A 15,083-nucleotide genomic window follows, 5' to 3' on the forward strand; every position below is an offset into this window, starting at 1 on the left:
GCGAGTAAATGCCAAGACTTTTGAAGTTGAGCCCAAGGATTATATACCACCTTCATTGGCAGCTTATCGTAAGGAAAAAATGGTTGATTAGCGCAAGCGGCAAGCCACCTTTATATTACACGCTCTGGAGCTGCCAAGGACCCGATTAGGACGACTGGCGCCAGCGGCGGGTGATAGGGAGACCACTCAGGAGTGCTCTTGGAGCTGCCAATAACCCGATTAGGACTACTGGCGCCAATGAGTCTTCTAAACAATCTTTTTGCACCTTGTAGAGACAGATCAATTGGCAGGTGGAGGTGTATCTTTTGTTGTGAGAGGTAAGGTAAGAGTTCTGGTGTTGTTGTGCTGGGTAGGAGATTCTGGATTCGATTCGTGGCTTGCTGCTGCTCTTTTTGCATTGCCTGCGTCGAGAATGTCTGAGACATGTTATAGACACTGGCAACACTACCATTCATCTATTTAGCTAACAAAGAGAACTCACACTACAGCAGACCATATTCCATTCATGCTGTGCGAAGAATATGATCTAGGCACAGGATGGTATCGCGAATAGGACCCATTGATTTGTCGACAACACAACAATAGACATTCATCAACAATATTCGCTTCCAATTCATTGCGTCCGTCGCCTTCCAAAAATCGCAGTAAAAGTTTTCTTATTCATTGCCGCGCAAGTCCCATTCATATACCACAAATATTAAAAAACCAATCTTGATCATTACAAAATCGCAATCATGGCATCAACCTCATCAACTCGACAACAGCCCTTTACATACCTCTTCACCGACTCGATACTCTGGTGCAACCCCTCTGACTCCCTCATCGTCAAGGAGTGGCTAAAATCACAACCATCAGCCTTCCTTCCCTCGTTTCTAAACGAGTGTGTAAAAGTCATCAACCTCCTGCACGATCACTGGAGAAGAAAGGACTCTGGCGATCCCACACCCGAGCGATGGGCAATCTGGACCTGCTTGTCGAAGTGGCCCATCGATGCTGCTGAGCTTGTCAAGCTCATGCAGGGTTACGCAGATGGCAAGTTTCGTGACGGCGTCACAAAGACGGGTGTTGTGAATTTGAAGGATGGCGACATGGGTAAGCGATTTTTCTTCACTTTCTTCATGCACTTCAAATAGCGGCACATCGGACTTTTTCTCTCAGCACCAGCGTCTACTCAATCAAGGGGCTGTAAAAAGGCAGAATCATTTTTCAGATCCTCAAAGCTGTTCACCGAGAGACCGTCAAATGAGCTCTCTTCCTTACCATCCTCATCAACTCTCAAAATCATCCTGCATTTGCACAGCCCCTGTCCTACAGCACCTCCCACCACCGAAATCACTCTCCAAAAGCACGGGGAGCATGACCCTGTCATCTTCTCTCGACTAACCCCTTATTTCAGACGACAAAGTCTATGCCGCCGCTCAAACGACCCTCTACCAAAAAGTCTTCAACATCGGAGACCGCGAAACCCACCGCAAGCAACTCGAACGCAATGCCGGTCTCCAGCCTCTCCAGCGTCCCCACCCTGGTATCCAAAGAGCCCGTGACAAGCATCAGAGAAGCACAGAAGCACGCAAGAAGAGAAGATGGGGAGACAGAGAGGAAGAGGCAGAGGATGATGGATTGGAGAATATGAGAAAGATGAGTAAGGAATTACCTTCATTCTCGTTTGATGAGGAAGTCAAGGTGGAGGGAAAAAAAGCATGAAGAGCTCGTGTTCTCTGCAAAGGGCAAGGGAAAGGAGAAGATCGAGGAGAAGGTCAAGGAAAAGGACAATGAAGAGTGAACATTATGCTATCCTTATTTGCTGGTCTCAGCATACTTGGCATACATCAGATCATACAACTTGAGCTCATTGATGGCATCCTCCGCACTCGTCTTGATCTCCTTGCCATTGACCAAGCAATCATGCATATCCTGAAACTCGGTAGCAAACGCATCTTCAAAAGAGCTGATGATCTCTCTAGTCTGTACCTCACCAGCATCATTGACTTCTTGCACTCTAACCATGACGGGCTTTTGTGTCTTGATGTATGGAGAATCGTAGAAGATCGTAACACGCTTGTTTTCGCCATATACAGCGAGATGAGCATCAAACTCCGGCACACCGTCGATGCCTGATTCATAGGTTACGAAGAAGGGGTCGCCTGACTTGTTACGGCACTTGAATGTTGCGGTGTAGAAAGGCTCGTTGACGGTGACGGCAGTGACGTCTTCGGGGAAGCCAAGAGCTTCTCTCATGAGAGATAGGTCGTGGCTTCCTAGACTACCCAAGAAGCGGGCATATTTGACCTGTTCGGGAGTCGGCTCGCCGCCAAACGCTTCTTTGAGAAGGGCATCCACTCTCTTGTTTCGCTCAGCCCCTGCTGAGCGTGGGAAATCTGTGTTCTTAACAGGGAAAGTGCCTGATTGCGAGGTAAATTTGCCATTTGCTGTAGATTTGTCAGCATCGCCTTTTTGGTAGGGCAAGAGCAAAAGCATCAAGACTCACGTCCTGAGAAGTCGCGAGATCTAGCATAAAGGATCTTCGGGATGGATTCGAGCTCACGCTTGAAAGCGTCTGTGAAGGTGCGACTGTGGCGTCTCATATATCCTACCCATACGCGACCCTTCGACTTCTTCTCAGCATCAATGATGCGCTGAGCAGATTGCATCGAAAGGGTGATTGGCTTCTCAATGAACACATTCTTCTGTGCTTCGAGTGCTGCAATAGCGTATGGCTCGTGGAACTCGTCCGAGACTGAGATGAAGACAATATCCACATCCGGGCTGTTGATGATCTCCTGAGGATCTGTGGTGACCTTCGGGATGTGATACTTTGCTGCGCAATGTTCTGCATTCTGCAATCATACTGGTCAGCCAACATGCGGGATGGTCTTGCCATGGAATTGGCAAACCTTTCTGGATAAATCACAGATCGCTGTGAACTTGTAAAGGTGCGAGAGTTGGCACAAGGTAGGTAGATGGATGATTTGAGTTACTGATGTTTGATATCAGCTCAGTACTAGCACGCATGCTTGATGTCATGCACATCCGTTGCATACTAACCTTCTCCAGCACCGATTATGCCAATTCGCAGGCGAGTCATTGAGTCAGTCATATCTAATATGCGTCTTGTCGTTCGTATTTTGAGCTCCGTGTCTTGCCAGCAAGATGATTTTTGAGGAGGTTTTGGAGAAGACGTCGATTATCTATGTTGAGGCTCGGCCCTAGCAAGGAGCTGCGGGTCACTGACGTAGTACTGTACTGCTTCTTCATTACGAGTCATGTTATGCGGCTCCTCCGAATGAGCATGAACACAAATGCGACTGCCATTCTTCAGGCCACCGCATTCCATGACGTACGAGGACTGCTCTATGGCCAATTCGATCTCTGTCTCGACGCAGCTGCCAGATGAATCCTGGGTCGAGCTCTTTCAGGCGTTGCTGGGACGGCTAGAAGCCAGTCGAGAAGCTCAGTTGTTGGTCAACATATATGGCCATCATCTTGGCTGAGCTGAGATGTGATCATAATGATGCCAAGGGCGTCGTTCAAGATCAGGCTGGCAGGTTTGGCCAGCACTTGTCTTTCTTGATGTGCAATGTCACGATACTCCGCATTCGCCGCATATTGTATTGTGATATCGTATCCGGGTGGCATAGTTGCAGCAGTCGTGAGGCGCTTCCACTAACTTCACGAAAGCGCCCGGGAAAAACAGCACACTTGTCTGCAGACTCGACCGACAGTCTCTATCAGGCTGTTGAAATGCATTGGCATCATTATTGATGATATGCATCAAAGCCACGACATGGCACGAATCACGTACAGTATTGATATACTCTAGACAGGTAAGCCCAGGGGCAGGGCCTTTTCATCGTCCTCGATCATAACGCGTCCACTCTTGGAGATGCTCCTCAAACCAAATATCCCTGCATGCACAGAATACATTATTCGACAGTCGACAAGGTTACGGAACCTGCTCTTGCGACCGCTCTGGTAGTTGCTGTAACAGGATATTCTTAACATCACCAAGCAGCAGAAAGATCGCAAGCTGTACTGAATCACGCAAAATGGCACCGCGAAGATCGATTGATTGAAACAAACCCTACTTCAGCCGGTCAAAACCAGCTTCTCATAGTCAAAGTGCGTCGTCTGTCATGCGATTTTACTACGAACTTGATACCAAGAATGTTGCTTCGATGATACAAGCTCCGCCACTTGATTGTGCGTCTTCCACTTTGGCTGGAACGCGATACCGATTTCAACAATCAACAGAGCAGAGTAATTGCGATCGCACCTTCCTATTTCATCTACACCGATCATTTGCCGTCTTCCATCTTCCTATACCCGGACCACTCCTGGCTGAGCTCTAGCGCGGTACACGGCGGAGCGAGCCCCTACACCTCGAGTCATGTGTAGCCTTCTAACGGTATTAGTCTTTTCTCATGAACCGAAGAAAGTGGATTGAACTCATTCTGGAACCCAAACGGCGAAAGGCTCAAACGTCGACGTATTCTCCTTTGCAAAAAGAGGCAAGTGGAAACGGTGGTATGGTTTGGACGGGAGTTGTGGTGATGAATTGACAGGTGGGCTCGTCTACGTGGACTTCTTCTCGCTCCGACTGCGAGATTTCGTCACTCGCAGAGGCTTGTTACGTGCGAGTGTTGAATACAGGTATTTCAAATGTCTTACATCGTTCATCGATTGCATTTCAGGATCAGAGGGAGAACGGAAAATATGAAAATCGAGATCTTTTGATGCATGCATGCTGTTTATCTACATTAGGTGTACCGTTGCGATTTCTGATGACGTGCTTTCCTTTTGGTTGCTCCTCAAAATGCTTGTGGTAGGGATATATGCAAGTTCGTGACAGTCGTGAGAGAGAAGAAAAGATAGCCCATCCAGCAGGTCTATCTTCCCAACCCGTGATTAGATGTAATTACGATGTGACGAGCGAATCTCAGATCCAACCGGCCTTGACGCCTTTGCTTACGCGCCAGTCTGTGTTGTAGTTGCCTCTTTCCACATCGGGCTCTGCTCCATGTCTACGAGGTAAGACCTGGATCTCAGGGACGTGATCTTCATTCTCGGCGCCTCCTTCGGCGTCCCAGCTCGTTGTGCTGCCTTCACGGTGCGGTAACATGGTACGTTGGCTTGATGCGCGCGAGCCAGATCGTCGTGGCCCTCTTGACGGGGTAGAAGAGTGTGAAGCAGGCATGCTGGTGGCGTGGTAATGGTCGCTTGACTCATCGCTGTCGTCGCTTACACGGCCATCAACGGTGACGAAGTGCATTGGGATCTTGTCGCCTTCTTCCTCTCTATTGGACTTCTTGCGATTGTGCTGGGAGATCACAGTAGATCGGGTGATTGTGGTGTCCTGGAGTCTGGTACCACGAGTTGAGTTGCTGCCACTTCCGGTCACAGTGCTGATCATCTCAGAGACATGAGAGATCATGGGAGCAAAAAGAGGCTTCAGTGCTGGAGCGCATCCACAGAGAATTGCCAGGTCAATTTCCACTATTGCGCAGATGAAAAGCGGCATCGAATCCCAGGTCTCGTCATAAGTGGCCATCAATGTTCTCCAGATGTAGTAGGTGCGTACGACACCTGCAACGGTAACAACAAGACCCATAGACAGCAAGCTCACTACTCCAAGTCTTTGCTTGAAAGGCATATTAAGTCCCATGATGATAGGAATCGGTAGTAGAGTGACCGTCAAGTCCGAGATGCAATTGAGCACGCCAGCAACCAAAGTCACAGGGCCTTCATCCAAGCATTTGGCATTGTCCATCATTGGGAATACCCAGTAAGACTCGACGGGCCTATGAAATTGTTAGAGTATGTCGAGTTGGTGCAAAGCGCAAACTTACGAGCAAAGAAAGATTGCAAGAATGAGGAACGCAATGCCAATGGCAAGATTGTACACAAATGCTGCCCAGAGAATGTATTTGAACAAGCTGTATCCAGTGTCTTTGATGAGGCGGAAGTAGAAACAAATGAGAGACGCGCGTGCAAACGAGCCAGCAAGCGTGAAAAACACTTTCGTCAGTAGAGCGACGATGGATGCGTCTTGGAACATTGTAAACTCGACGTCCCATAGATGGCGATCCCATTGGTATCTCACATTGGCGAGGATGACGACAATGCCAAGCGCGAGAGCTAGAAGCTACCCGATGATTAGTTTTTGGTATACATCAATCAGAATAAAGGTAAGTCTTACATATGCAATGGCCATATTGAAGTCGTCCCAGCCTAAGCGTCCTTTATTTGTGTATCGACCATAGAGACGAAGGGGAACGGCCAAGCTTATGAGAGCCATGAAGATCACATCGACGACTATAAGTGGTAGTCCTTGAGTCTCGGGATCCTCATAATTCGGTATTGGCCAATTGACCAGTATATCGGTCGGCGGCAACTTCATCCTTGTAGTTATGTGTAATTAGATAGTCGAGTACCAGAGCCTTTCGGCGGCGAAGAGGAAAGAAGCAGAAGAGAAAAGCAGGGACGATTGACAATGTATAGTTTTGGCGGAAGGAGATGATCGAAAAGCAAGGATCTGCAGGATGAGGTGGCCTTACATTTTATTAGTCGAGGGCTTTCGGGGAGGTTATCGAGGTGCCGTGTCGAGGTTTTTGGTTAAGGTTATCGCACAGGCCCGTAGCACCAGCCAGCTACGGGTGATCCCATCGTGGGGTTGAGATGAGAACGGATATAGGCAAGGTCATAGCACCACAAGGTCGTTTGTTCCGAGACGTGATTGGCCTGCAAGCATGTGTTACCGCGGGCACTCAGCAGTCAGACGTGACCCGACTTCGTGAAGCAAGGGCCTGCCGTGGGGCGACATCAGCTTGGGGGATCTGCTCGTTACACCAAGTACTGGACTATTATCTGCAGGGCATGCTATGAATAACGGTTCAGCCAGGGAGAAACATCCAAGAAAAGCTTAGGTGTGCCTTGCAGTGAAAAAGTGTGAAAGCAGACTCGAAGCGAGCAATTTTCGGCGAGAGAGAGGTTCGCGAAAGAGGTCTGATATGGACTTCTGTTCCATTTCCGGACGCCGTTTATTTGCATGATTGTAGCGCACGTAAGCATACATGACTTTGTCGTCGAGTCGTGACAGCAATCATGGCTGGTGTGCCGCCAGCCTCGCTGCTGCACGCCGTCGGCATGTCCCCGCTGTGATCTACATTGTCAGACGGTACACAAACAGTAGAGTCCCGATTGTGTTGCAGGGGATGGCTCAATGTTTTAGGGTGATATGTCAGTTGTGACGTCTTCTGGTGAGCGAAGGCATGTCGTCTGAAGAGACAGATTCAACAGATCTCTTCCCATCTGCCGGGACGTTGGCAAAGTAAAACAAATTAAGATAAATGAAGCCAGCGTCACCACGTGGCATGGGGAAGGTACGCCCGGAATGCTGGACGAAAAGGGCCGGCGAAGCATCCCTACACTCAACAGCTGCAGCACCACAAGCAAAACTGCTTGTCCTACTGCAAGCGCGATGTCCTTTCTTCGTTTCGACGAATTTGGCGACATGAGCATGGAAAGGGTTCTATAGTTGAACGTCAGGGCATGTCTCGAAGTTTGGAATGAATCATGGACACAAAAACCAAATGAGAGTCAGACAAATGATTGGTCGATGTCTGTTTCCATTGTGTGGGGCCAGCAGCTGAGTAATCCTGTCGAGGAGGACGCGAGTCATGTGTGGGCGGTAAATCTTTCATCTTAGTATCTCATTCATGTCTGTCGATTGGAGAGAAACGACCGACAATGTACGACTCGACGCATAGATCCCTGCGTCGAATTTCACAACGAAAGTCAGATCTATGGAATGCATTGTAAAGCTCGTTCAAACACTCTCTATGCAATCCGGAGCGCGCAGATTACCGGCCATTGAAACATGCCTCATGGGTCAGTTCGGACGAGTCTTGAGGTCCCAAACCGTTTGTCCCGCCAATAATCAAGCTACACCAAATTATTGATGTTTCTGGACTCGAGCGCAATCTTTGAGGTATTTGACTGTTCGAATATGCTCCGTGCTTGGCAAGCGTAGAGGAGTACAGGCTTCGGATCCGCTGTTTCGGCCTTGCGATTGACACGTCCAGCGCCTCGTAAGATGGGTTCATTGTCTGACGCCCTGTTTTACAGCCGGACCTGTGTCCACGTGGAATTCAACGGACTCCGGGAACCTGGCGCCGCGAACGACATGACTGTGACAGCCTCTTGTGTTCTGGCTCGGGAAGCGACGCGTCTGCATTGTCGAGTCGTGCGTAATACGCCATCCACAGGACATGCTGTGCAGGGGTTCATCAGCGCGATTCACTGGTTGCTTCGACCACATAAAGTGGTCTCTTCGGATGTTGAGCCTAGCGACGACTCTTTGACGCCGTTCTGCACCAGACCAAGAATTGATTGCGATCCATACATCGAGTTACACTGAACTCATGACTCCCTACGGACAAGGACGCTTGGACAAAGAATCGGTACTGTGTTCGTGGGGCTACAGACTGCAGCAACTGAGGAACATGACCTTATTTGCCTTGTCATGATGTTACCTCGAATCATCTCGTACATGGCCAAGATTTGTAAGCACAGGAATCTCCTTGGCCGGCCCGTGATCGTCTATGTTTTAGTCACAGTTGAAACTCGACCCCAAACACGATTGCGAATGCATAGTTGTTTGGTAGATTTTTGGGCAGAAGCCTTATTCGCATCCCAAGCGAGAAGTCATCCGTGGAGGACGAGGCCTTGAGTCCTCGGCCACATAAAAATCGTAGTGACCAAGAACTACAGTCGTCTCTACAGTCAGGTCTTACAGATCGTGGGCCTGTCTCGGCTTATTGACACTGGCAATGCCCTCACTGGAAACATGCGTCGGCCAAGGTTTTCATTCACGATATAACGATGACGACGCACCTGCTTTGTGTACAGAGAGATACGCTTATGGGTAAGAGGCTCGACGGATCCGGCTAGACTCTGGTATGTATCCTTGATGCAGAGGCGAACGAGCTGTTGTCTACTTGATTCGGTACAGCACTGTCTGCAAGTGTCAAGATGACTTCTGATTCGGACTAGCTAATATTACTCAGACCCTCATCTGGGTTCTGCCTGTTGCTTGGACGAGTCAAATCATGAAACTTACCCTGGAGATCTTGTTTTATGTGTTTGCACCGAGTCAGGGTCATGCAACAAAGCGCCAAGAGATGTTCCCTGGCCCCTTCTCCAACCTTCCTCAATACCATTTTCACTCGAGCACTTCGTTCACTTTCTGATCGAGTCGGAAGTCCAATGCCATATAGTCATTGGGAAGCTTTGAAGTCGGGTAACTATTGAGGTAGGTGTAGCACCTGTATAGATAGCAAGATGAAGGTGTCAGATTGACGTGCAAGTGTGTAAGGTAGGAGCCATCAGCATTGCACTTCTCTGCTCGTGATCAAGTGAACGCATGAAAGTAGTGAAATCCTTCCTGTTGAGTTCGAGTAAGTGACAGCTGCTTCGCGTCAATCGCGGGCGCAGAGCGTCAAGCTGAGTGTCATTTGTCTCTTTTTTGATTGCGCACGCACCAAAAAAAAATACAAGCAGCTCAGTGAGCGTCTACTCCCACTTCGCGCGTCAGACTCTTATCGATCAAGCACGCCTGCCTTCCTCTGCGATTGAGTTGCGACACAACTTTCACGTCAAGCAGTTGAGCGCCAAATTTATAGCTTTTCGTTGCCTCGATTCATCACTCCGAGTCATCATCCCAACTCCGACGCATTTATCCTCAAGCAACACTCCAACACCATCCATACGATCCCCAATCATCTAGACGCATCACACACCCACACCTTGCTTCTTCTGCATCTTCTGCCGCCTCTCACCATCCGTCATCAATCGTATTCATGTTGCTCAGACTACCGAATGAACTCCTTGTGCGCACTGCCGACTTCCTACCGGATGGAGATTTGCCCGCTATACGCCTCACCTGCAAACACCCGGTCTTGATCACTCACAAACATTTCATCGCGGCATTTATCACAGAAACATACTTCGAAGCTTCTCTTTCTGGTATTCAGCGACTCATTCACATCGTCTCACATCCCACTTTTGGTCCGTACGTCAAGAAATGTATGGCTTCGACAAAAGAAGGTCCGTTAGTCCACCAGGACAAGTGTGAAAAGCTTCTGGCACATGTCTTTACCAAGCTCTCCCTCCATGGACACTGCTTTGACCTTAGTATCCTCTGCTACCATCCGGCACTAAACATCTACACGTCTTACCACAAAGTGAACGAGATATTGCACTGATGATGAACGCAATACCGCTGTAAGCTCTCGTTCGGTGCTTCGCTTTCGACGCTCGACAATTGCCGCCCAGATGTCCCTTGGTTCTGGAGTATGTGGTTGGCACACTGACCCTTCTTCGCCGCGCCGACATCTCTGGCATAAAGTACAGCTTACGTCTTGACTTTCCCAGTATCGATCGAACTCGAGAACATGCACCAACTTTGGAGGTGAGCATCACTGAGAATAGGACGTGTTCCAGATGCACGGGCATCGAACAAGTGGTCCACCTTTGCGATATTGCAAGAGCCTTGAGGTATCAATTGGGTACGAGAACGTTGATACTCGTCGAATGTAGAGTCACTATTGCGGGTTTGAAACAAATATTCGCTTGCCTCAAGAGACCACCATGGTGACTTGAAACGAGGGATTGTACCTTTCACCATGCATTCTTCTGGATGAGTAGCCATACACTGGCATTCAAAGAGGTCATGTGGATGCAAGAAGGTAGACCCAACTCTTGCTTCTTGAGCGACGTCAGAAGCTCCAAGTCAGGTCCAATCTTCAGCGGCGACTCTGAAGCGACGAGTTTCGACAAGATTCGAGCAGGTCTTAACGCCATCCAGTTCGCCGAAAACGATGTCTATCATTTGAGGCTTCGACGAGGGTGTTGAAGCAGAGTCTGCAAATGGAAACACGAGTGCGAAAATTCCGAATATTTGTTGAACGAACCGCAGCAGGAAGCAAGTTGACCGGGGCACAGGAAGACGTAATCAAATAGGAACAAATGGGCTCTCTATGATGCAGGGTTCCATAGTGAAGACCAAAGATCTATCTGTCTTCGAGCACTAGCCAGTAGACATGGCCCTTAAATACAAAGGGCTCCTTACCAATACATTTACATGACAACTTCTCCCCTCGATGTAACCCACATTCACCACATCTCAAATATGTAGACCATCGAATCATCCTGATCCTTCTCAGCATTGATCACATTTTCAACCAGCTTCTCCGCATGAGCATAAGTGGTACCCTGCATATGATCAAGAAGTGTAGATAGAAGGCAGACTTGACGAATCAATGATTCTTAAGCCAGTGGAACGATACACTCTTGTCTTTTGTGAAAGAACAAAAAAGAGCCATTTCGCTCTTAGATATATGCATCGCACAAAAAGCAGAACAATCAGAATCGAAGTTGTGCAGAAAGACAGAGGACACAATGGAGACTGGCTGAAACCGTGAGGAAAGAGCTCGACAAAGCAAGTCAGCATGGCATGCAAGATCATTAACTCGATCGGTCTTAACTCCGCTCGTTGTATCGACTGTCTCGAATGAGATGCTCTTGTTCGCCATTGTCCGCTTCATTCGTATTCAAATCTATGACCTCCAGATTCCAGGCTTGAGTCGTGTTTTGTGGTGGTCCGAGTATCTCGTAGCTATGAACAAAGCCGGTTTGCAAATCTGCTTTGACAGACGCATTTGTATGTTCTACGAATGGCGTACAGTTGACCATTCTGAAATGCGGGTGGTTCTGGCCAAATAAATAAGGGCGGGTCATTGTTGTTTCCGGGTGGATTTGGCTGGTATAGTTCCGCAAGTGGTTGTCCCACAATGAATTTCGCCGTCATCGTCATCTGCATATCTCCATAATAGCCGTCATAAGAACTCTCCACCCATTCTTGATTACTCTAATAACCGATTGCAGCGTCACCGGGATCCCTGTCACTCGCGCAGCACACGTAGTAACTATATCTTGGCCCTCTATTAGCCATGCCAATAAGACCTCTGTCCTACGAACATCGTTAAGCATAGATGCTACGAGGATTCCGCAGATTGTCGCCAATAGCGTGGGAGTAAAGCGCCAGCCAAACAGTAGAGCGGAAGAATCATTATCACTTCCTAGACCATGATTCTTGGCTGATCGTACGGTAAGGACTGAGCAAGCGCCGATTAATTGGAAGATAAAGTGACGAAAACAACCAAGTTTAGAGACACTGTTGTTTTCGTGGAGAGCAAAACAAATCAAAACATACAGCAGCAGGGATTCCCACGTGGTCACCCACCGTAGTACTAATCTGCCGTTCAACTGCTTATGTATGGCAGAGCGGACGGGATGCCCAGTTTTCAGCTGACTGTGGCCGTATGTGCTTGTTCGATAAGATTGTGCAAATATATCGCGCTGTTTGGTGGGTGAGGCTTTCAACAGCTTCAACCTATCACAAGATCGACTTCGACTTCTTTACGAGGCCGCTCGAAATCTACGCCTGACAGTAACCCCTGAAATGCTACCTTTATCGAAGATAGTGGAGGACCGCCTCATATACACTAAGCGTTATTGCAGCCGAAGGCACAGCGCGAAATATGTGAGGTGTAATTCCTCCGTACAATGCTAGAATCCCTTCTTCTCTCTAGATCGTTCGGGTGCACTGGATCAGCGACGTATATCTGAGCTCTCCACTAGGGAGTGGAGCTTGACATAAAAACACCTGTGAGTCGGCCAGTGTTCGTAAAAGCAATATGCGCGTACTGACTTCGTGAGGATATGCGATTACCCTAGCAATGAGTTTGGCAACGCCAGCGGAGCCGTTAACCCCAAGGTAGGATAGAACATGGTACTATGGCCTATATTTTGACGGTAGTTGGCGATCTAGGACTTCTCGAGGTGTGTTAATACTGCCTTACGAAATCTCCTTGATCCTTTCATAGAGGACAAGATGGAGGGCACTTTCCACGACACTAAGATAGCTTAGACTGAGTCCGCGGTGAAACCTGAGATCCAAATCTGGAGTCACCAGTCGTGATATAGATGTAATGGCTTGGCGATGGCCATAGCTACTCACTCGATAACTTACATCGCGCAGGTGACAGCCAGGTCGCTGCTCATATTGATGTCGACGCAGTAGATCAACAACTGCGTCGCTCTTTCCGAGTTCTCTGGACTTGTCCCCATCGATACAGATCCAGCCATCCGCTGGAGATATCTTGAGTGCATGTTCGTCGAGGTAAGGATGTCTCTGCAGCTGCCAGTAGAACCTCTCGATGGTTTTCACTGTCTCATCTCTTGAACACATCGTCGAAAGCGAAACTTCGTGATCTAGGATTTTAGCGACCAAAAAGTCGAACAATCATCCTGACTTAGGTCTTCGACGACACGTCAACTAGCGACGACGTCCAATAGGCCGTATGTGCTCAAGTTGGCATTTGTTGGAATGATAGCAAGCGCAGCGGTCTGCCAGGCGGTGAGCGCGCCAATCTTGCCCGAGGCCGGCCGTGGGGCTTGGTGGGGTCACTACCCTCTCAACCCGTCTCGAACCTCTTTGGAGTTATATTGCGGCGGGGCAGTGTACCAAAGGGCGAAACAAATTTCCCCTCTCCCTTTCTCATCGCCCTTCTGTTGCTGTTGAGACATTATACCATCGATCAACAACAATACACAAAAATGTCTGCTGCTAAGAGAAGCCCACCTTTCAGAGCTGAGCATGTTGGCTCGCTGCTTCGTCCTGATGAGCTTGTGCAGAAGCGTTATGCTGTTGCCGCTGGCAAGGCTGATGCTGATGAGTTGAAGCCAATTGAGGACAAGTCTGTCACTGAGGTTGTCAAGCTTCAGAGGGATTGTGGTTTCCACGCTGTCTCGAGTGGAGAGTACACCAGGTATGGGTGCTTTTCTTGCTTCAATTGTTTCATGGCTTGCGCTCCTTCTCAAGTCTGTCCTACGTCATCTCATCACATTTCAACTTTCTCTCCAATCTTGTCGTTGCTATCAACCCACGAAAAATGACGCGGAAAATGTTGCGACATTGTTCTAACATGATGACAAAAGACACATGTTCTGGGGTACTTTCTTCGAAGAGCTTCACGGCATGGAGGACCGCCAACTCGGCGTCCTCAAGGGCTACGACGCCTCCATGTTCCGCGACTACGCACCAGATGTAAAGTCCTTCCTGGAAGCCAAGGAGATCCCCAACGCCGTAACCGTCTGTGTAGCCAAGATCCAGCATCCCGGCCACTCCAGCAATGCCCGCGAGCTCGAAGTCATGAAGGCCAATGTCCCCGAAGCCGAGTGGAAGAACATTAAGATTACTGTTATTTCTCCTTCATGGTACCATTTCCGCTACCGTGCTGGTCGTGCTTACCCCAAGGAAGTCTACGCAAATGATGAGGAGTACTTTGCCGATGTCGCAAAGGCATATCAGACAGAGTTGAAACTGTTGCACGAAGCCGGCATCCGCAACATCCAAATCGACGACCCTAACCTCGCCTACTTCTGCTCCGAAGCCATGCTCACCGGCTGGGCAGCAGACAAGGGAAACGTCAAGACCGCCGACGAAATGTTCGACGCCTATGTGAAGTTCTACAATGCCTGTTTCGAGCGCCCTGCCGGTATGCATTTGGGCATCCATCTCTGCCGTGGAAACTACATGGGAAGCCGTCATTTCAGCGAGGGTGCTTACGACAACATTGCCTCAAAGCTGTTCAAGGATCTCAATGTCGATACTTATTACCTCGAGTACGACACTGCTCGTGCTGGTGGCTTTGAGCCCTTGAAGCATCTGCCCAAGAACAAAAATGTCATTCTTGGTGTCGTTACTAGCAAGTTCCCTGAGCTCGAGGACAAGGAGAAGATGGTGCAGCGTGTGTATCAGGCTGCTGATTTCATTGCCGAGGGTAATGGTCAGTCCAGAGAGGAGGCTCTGCAGCGTGTTGGTGTGTCGCCGCAGTGTGGTTTCGCTTCTCACGCTGAGGGCAACTCTCTCGAGTACGAGGATATGCGCAAGAAGTTGCAGCTCGTCAGAGGTATTGCTGACCAGATTTGGCCCAGCCAGCCTTAAGACAGCTGCTTCTGGT

The 15,083-nt window shown here is 48.9% G+C and overlaps 6 protein-coding genes across 6 annotated transcripts; 3 read left to right on the top strand and 3 right to left on the bottom strand.

Moving 5' to 3' along the window:
* The first annotated feature begins 500 nt into the window (after nt 1–500).
* AUEXF2481DRAFT_338214 (uncharacterized protein) lies at nt 501–1,751 on the top strand. The gene is made up of 2 exons (XM_013486460.1): nt 501–1,092; nt 1,397–1,751. The coding sequence occupies exons 1-2, from the start codon at nt 735–737 to the stop codon at nt 1,702–1,704; spliced, it is 666 nt and encodes a 221-aa protein (XP_013341914.1). The 5' UTR covers nt 501–734; the 3' UTR covers nt 1,705–1,751.
* On the bottom strand, nt 1,719–3,408 carry AUEXF2481DRAFT_99643 (uncharacterized protein). The gene is made up of 4 exons (XM_013486461.1): nt 3,046–3,408; nt 2,895–2,977; nt 2,489–2,837; nt 1,719–2,429 (listed from the first exon to the last, which is right to left on the bottom strand). The coding sequence occupies exons 1-4, from the start codon at nt 3,095–3,097 to the stop codon at nt 1,798–1,800; spliced, it is 1,116 nt and encodes a 371-aa protein (XP_013341915.1). The 5' UTR covers nt 3,098–3,408; the 3' UTR covers nt 1,719–1,797.
* Nucleotides 3,409–4,839: 1,431 nt separating this feature from the next.
* Nucleotides 4,840–6,536, bottom strand: AUEXF2481DRAFT_338624 (uncharacterized protein). The gene is made up of 3 exons (XM_013486462.1): nt 6,197–6,536; nt 5,847–6,142; nt 4,840–5,798 (listed from the first exon to the last, which is right to left on the bottom strand). Exons 1-3 carry the CDS (start codon nt 6,395–6,397, stop codon nt 4,937–4,939), a joined length of 1,359 nt encoding a protein of 452 aa, XP_013341916.1. The 5' UTR covers nt 6,398–6,536; the 3' UTR covers nt 4,840–4,936.
* A 3,075-nt stretch (nt 6,537–9,611) lies between these two features.
* On the top strand, nt 9,612–10,317 carry AUEXF2481DRAFT_42084 (uncharacterized protein). Its single transcript, XM_013486364.1, has one exon. It carries the CDS (start codon nt 9,858–9,860, stop codon nt 10,260–10,262), a length of 405 nt encoding a protein of 134 aa, XP_013341818.1. The 5' UTR covers nt 9,612–9,857; the 3' UTR covers nt 10,263–10,317.
* Nucleotides 10,318–11,437: 1,120 nt separating this feature from the next.
* AUEXF2481DRAFT_42085 (uncharacterized protein) lies at nt 11,438–12,289 on the bottom strand. The gene has a single exon (XM_013486365.1). The coding sequence runs from the start codon at nt 11,794–11,796 to the stop codon at nt 11,539–11,541; it is 258 nt and encodes an 85-aa protein (XP_013341819.1). The 5' UTR covers nt 11,797–12,289; the 3' UTR covers nt 11,438–11,538.
* Nucleotides 12,290–13,677: 1,388 nt separating this feature from the next.
* Nucleotides 13,678–15,067, top strand: AUEXF2481DRAFT_67720 (uncharacterized protein; the record flags this gene model as incomplete). Its single annotated transcript, XM_013486414.1, has 2 exons — nt 13,678–13,889; nt 14,059–15,067. 2 exons carry the CDS (start codon nt 13,678–13,680, stop codon nt 15,065–15,067), a joined length of 1,221 nt encoding a protein of 406 aa, XP_013341868.1.
* Nucleotides 15,068–15,083: the final 16 nt, after the last annotated feature.

Source organism: Aureobasidium subglaciale (assembly GCF_000721755.1).
Source record: "Aureobasidium subglaciale EXF-2481 unplaced genomic scaffold scaffold_17, whole genome shotgun sequence".
Taxonomy (NCBI): Eukaryota; Fungi; Ascomycota; class Dothideomycetes; order Dothideales; family Saccotheciaceae; genus Aureobasidium; species Aureobasidium subglaciale.